Source organism: Cyprinodon variegatus, unplaced genomic scaffold (genome assembly GCF_000732505.1).
Source record: "Cyprinodon variegatus isolate N-32 unplaced genomic scaffold, C_variegatus-1.0 Scaffold1674, whole genome shotgun sequence".
Classification (NCBI taxonomy): Eukaryota; Metazoa; Chordata; class Actinopteri; order Cyprinodontiformes; family Cyprinodontidae; genus Cyprinodon; species Cyprinodon variegatus.
Window position 1 is genome coordinate 34,690 of NW_015152127.1, and position 4,403 is coordinate 39,092.

General features: G+C 38.4%; 1 protein-coding gene across 1 annotated transcript; it reads right to left on the reverse strand.

Annotated features, from left to right (window-relative positions):
• Positions 1-6: 6 nt before the first annotated feature.
• LOC107104274 (MAGUK p55 subfamily member 2-like) lies at positions 7-1,160 on the reverse strand. Its single transcript, XM_015404244.1, has 2 exons — positions 1,003-1,160; positions 7-920 (listed from the first exon to the last, which is right to left on the reverse strand). Exons 1-2 carry the CDS (start codon positions 1,048-1,050, stop codon positions 744-746), a joined length of 225 nt encoding a protein of 74 aa, XP_015259730.1. The 5' UTR covers positions 1,051-1,160; the 3' UTR covers positions 7-743.
• Positions 1,161-4,403: the final 3,243 nt, after the last annotated feature.

Genomic DNA, 4,403 nt, shown 5'->3' on the forward strand with positions numbered 1-4,403 from the left:
ACACATGTCAGTTTTTCCTCAAGTGTAAAAAAGTGCAAAGAAAAATAAGATGCTAAGAGGGATAATACCAAATTATTCCTTTGGAGTCAAAAAAGGACTAAGTAAACACTGTGATTAGGAACAATAGGAATATATTGCTTTATTTTAATAAGCATAGATGGATTGGATGTTTCCTTTTATAGGCATAGTACGTGACATGGCCCTTTAAGGTGGGGATTTAAAAAAAAATTACATGTTTAAAAAAAATCTGGATGAACTTTCTTACATTATTTTGGCTGAATGTCAAAACATTTTAAACAGAAAGTATAAAAATATTTATTCTAGTTTGGGAGGATTCATTTTGTGTCTGAAATGAATCGTTTGGCACATGGTGACATTCTGACCCTTTGTGAAGGTCTGAGCTCCTTTGTGAAACGTAACCAACGGTACGATCTGCTGATGTTCAGAAGTACGATGTAAATCTACAAAATGTTGAAGTCTTCAGGAAAGCAGAGACATGCACATGCATGCACATACACAGTTTTTCTGAGGAGACATTTTCCAACAGAATCGACTTCTGGTATCGAAGGGATCCCCAGTCCCCACATTGAGACTGTCACTATATTCACACACAAAGTCCTAGCTGTTTGGTGGAGCTTTAGTTACAGAGGTCTAATCCAGTCTAATGCTAACACAATTCTTCTGTTGGAACTGAGGACAATCTAAATATGAGTACTGAGAAATGCAGTCGGTTTTCCTGGTCCTTAGAACACCCAGGTAACCGGGACCCATTGTGGGTTTTTGGAAACCGTTTCCAGGGCAGCTTTGACAGTGCGATAGGTCTCATCAAGGTTGTCATTGATGATGGTCAGGTCAAAGAAGTGACCAAAGGCTGCTTTTATTTTGGCGCTCTCATCACATGTCCTGTGCAGCTCTTCGTCCTGCAACAGAGAACGCACAGCTTGGCTTTTTTCTCAAACTTCTGAAACACACGTGATGTGAAAAAGTTGCGTTCTGCCATACCATCAGGGTCTTGGTGACCACCCCCGCCTCCACAGCTGAGCGATTCATCGCCTGTAGCACCTCGAAGTCAGGAGACTGAAGGAACACCACATAGGGAAGGAACTCTGACGTCCGCAGCACTTTCAGAGACTAAGAGGAGCAAACATATGCATCACATCAGATTTAGGTCACATGTTGCACAACAGTTCATACTTTGGGCCTTAGATACACTGCATTATGGAGGCTGAAATCATGACTAAAGCAAGTTTTTATGACTTAAATCAGTAATTCCAGCATCCAGCTGCCATGCACGTGGGCATTGTCAGTTTCACTATAGCTCTGGTGAATTTCAATGGTGAAGTCCTCTGGAAATCTTCAATAATTGTTGATATTTTGCTTGTAAAGCGGGAAGAATGGCGCTAGGCTTACCGCACAGTGACGTCACTGCCAGAAGATGGCAGGAGGGAGGGGTTACTATATCTGGGCAAAAATGGCCGCTCCCAGACTCAGTGATCACAATGAAAATTATTTAATTTTCTTACTAATAACGCTAAATTCATTAAATCACCACAAACTTATTAGTTTTAGGTATAAATAATGATCCGTTGATCATTCCTTGATGACCGGACTTTTCCTTTAACAAATATGTAACCGGATCTCCTGCCTCCTTAATGAAGCTTGACGTACCCCTACAGGCAGGAGAAAGAATTAGCATATTCTCAAGGTGCAGTTTACAACAAATCAGGCATTTTTTGTAAGATTATCCACTGGAATAAAAACCCCACATTACAAAACAACTGTTACAACCGAAGATAAAATTGAAGGGTAGTTTATTCTACCTGCTGACCTCATAGATTTAACTCATTTGTAGCTTAAGTGTCGCATTTAATGTCATGTTTATTGTTACGTTTTATCATCATTTGGAAGTAAAGCATTAATTAAAGCGTTAACATAAAGTCACAACTGAAACAGTTCTGATATTATAGTTTATTTGAAATGACAAAGGTTTGTCGATCCTCTTCAGGTTTAGAATTATCTATTGTTTATACTTAAGTCACAAACAGGTTTAATTCAAACCAGCTTTTTTTTTTTTTCCATACACAGAATTTTGATAGATTTCAATTTTCTGCTGGTTCAGGCTCACCCATCTTGACCCGGCACCAGATAATCTTCGTTATTCTGGGCCTGCTCTTTAGGCACTCCTGCGTCACCTTCGGGTGCCGGTCTCGGGCCGTCATGGACCTCGGCTGTGGTTTCCGTATCCTCTGGGCTGGCATCAATGTCGTCGTAATTCTCCTGCGACTCTTCCACTTCATAGGTCACGGAATCTGTTAAAGGAAGAAGCACATTTGGCCAGGTGCATTGTGTTAGTAATGTATAAAGATAGGATTAAAATATGCTTAAAACTTAGTGAGACCTTTATCCGTTTTATCTGGTTTAGTTGCGTGGACCACAGAGCCCTGGGGGGTCAAAGGCTGATCCTCGGCCACCTCATCGATGTCGTCGTAGTTATAGGATCTCCTGCTGTCCACATCTCCCTCCCCTGGTCCTTCTGAGTCTGATTTAAATCCTGCATAAAGAAATCTGGATCAGACGAAAACCTCCTGGACAATAACCTTGATGCTTCACATTGTGGAATAATTGCATCTTTTTTTTCAATATCTGCCACGATGCTCTTTAACTCTTCCTCAGTTCTTTATTTTATGTCAACTGCATGTTTTCTTGTCTTCTTTGTACAGAAGCAGCCATTCAAAATTTCCTCACTTACCTAGATGGGTCCTTGCCTGGTCCTTAGCTGGTTCCCTAGGGTTCCTTTTTTAAAGGGGTCATCGAAAGCGAAACTGAGTTTCCATTGTCCTAGATAACTAACGATAGTTCAGTGGGCGAAATGGACGTACAGAGAAGTTCAAACCCCATTGACTCCTCCTTTCTCTGCAAATCTCACAATTCTAAACTTCCACCATATAACGAGCGAATCCAAACGAAGCCCAAAGATGACGTAAACTCTGGGATGTTGNCCTCCTCCTCCAGTGTTGCATCATGTTGTAATCAGGAAGCAGAGGTGTCCAAATTAATCATGTTTTTTTATTTTTTATAATAAATCTCTTTATTGAAAAGTCAGAAGTAGAAACAATAAATCGTCATCATGCTTACAAAATACTTTCTGTTTTTCAATAGTAATAATAATGAATCAAAAGAAACCGTACCAACAGTAGATTTCAGTTTTTGTTTTTTAAATGTAGGCCGGCATCAGAATAAACAAATTGGATTTGATTAAATAAAGTAAGAATTTAAATTAAAACCATAGAATCTTTCAATTTATTGCAATATTGGTGGAATTTAAGTATGATAGAAATGGTTCCCAAACAGATTGAAATTAGAAGTTAGAGGATCAACTTCAGCTTTTTACTCCAGTAAAAGTATAAAAGTACCATTTTTAAAACTACTTAAAGTATAAAAGTCAAAGTAATGCAGGAAAAACTGTTAAGGACAGAAGCTTTACTGCTCTACTCTATTAAAGGAACATTTGTCTATAATTCTGGATGATAACTTAATAACACTTTTTTTTCTTAGTTTTATAACTAATGGTAACAGCGTCACATTTAACTTTGCGTCATCTGGGAAAAAAAACTATTTAGTTTGGTATGTGATGAGCAACAAGTTGGGGCAGCACTGAGTCCAACCACAAAGAAATTGTCTAGATGAAAGTACTTACTTTAGTGTTTTTATTTAAATGGAACAAAACTAACGAGTCTAAGTTTAAAATGTAAGGAGTAGAAAATAGAGATAATTGCTAAAAAGAAGTAGAAGTAAAAAGTTGTCTTAATAACAAATACTCCAGTAAAGTAGCCCAGTAGACAAAACTTCTAATTAAGTAAAGTAACAAAGTATTTGTACTTTGTTACTGGTACCTGTTAGAAGTGTCTGGAAAAGCTGTAACTTTATAAATGGGCTCATTTCAATCATTAAAAGATGAGTTTATTTTCAGTTTTCCTGAATAAATGGCTCATATGTCAAATGAATATTTCAGAATAAAAGTCTGACTTAGAGCGCGTTCTCTGCTGCAGTATATCCAATAGTCGATAACTGGATGATTTCTATTTTCATTTGAAGTTTAGTGGAGTTTCAGAGCTCCAGGATGCTCAGAGCTCAGGACATTAAGTCTAGAGAAGTTTCTAGAAGTTAAATCTGGGAATCAGCTGCTTTTCCTCTGAACCAAGCGGTCTGTAGAATCTGACTGAATAGTTTCTGGGAAGAGCCTTCAGAGGACCTGTGCTATGAACTGGAGCTGCAGAAATAACCTGGATTAAATGGAATTAGCTCATCGGAACATGGAGGAAGCTCCAGCTCAGCTTAGACGGTTCCTTCTGTTTAGGCCTCTAATCTCCGGCCATCTTCTGATTATTTCTGGGATCTTAAAT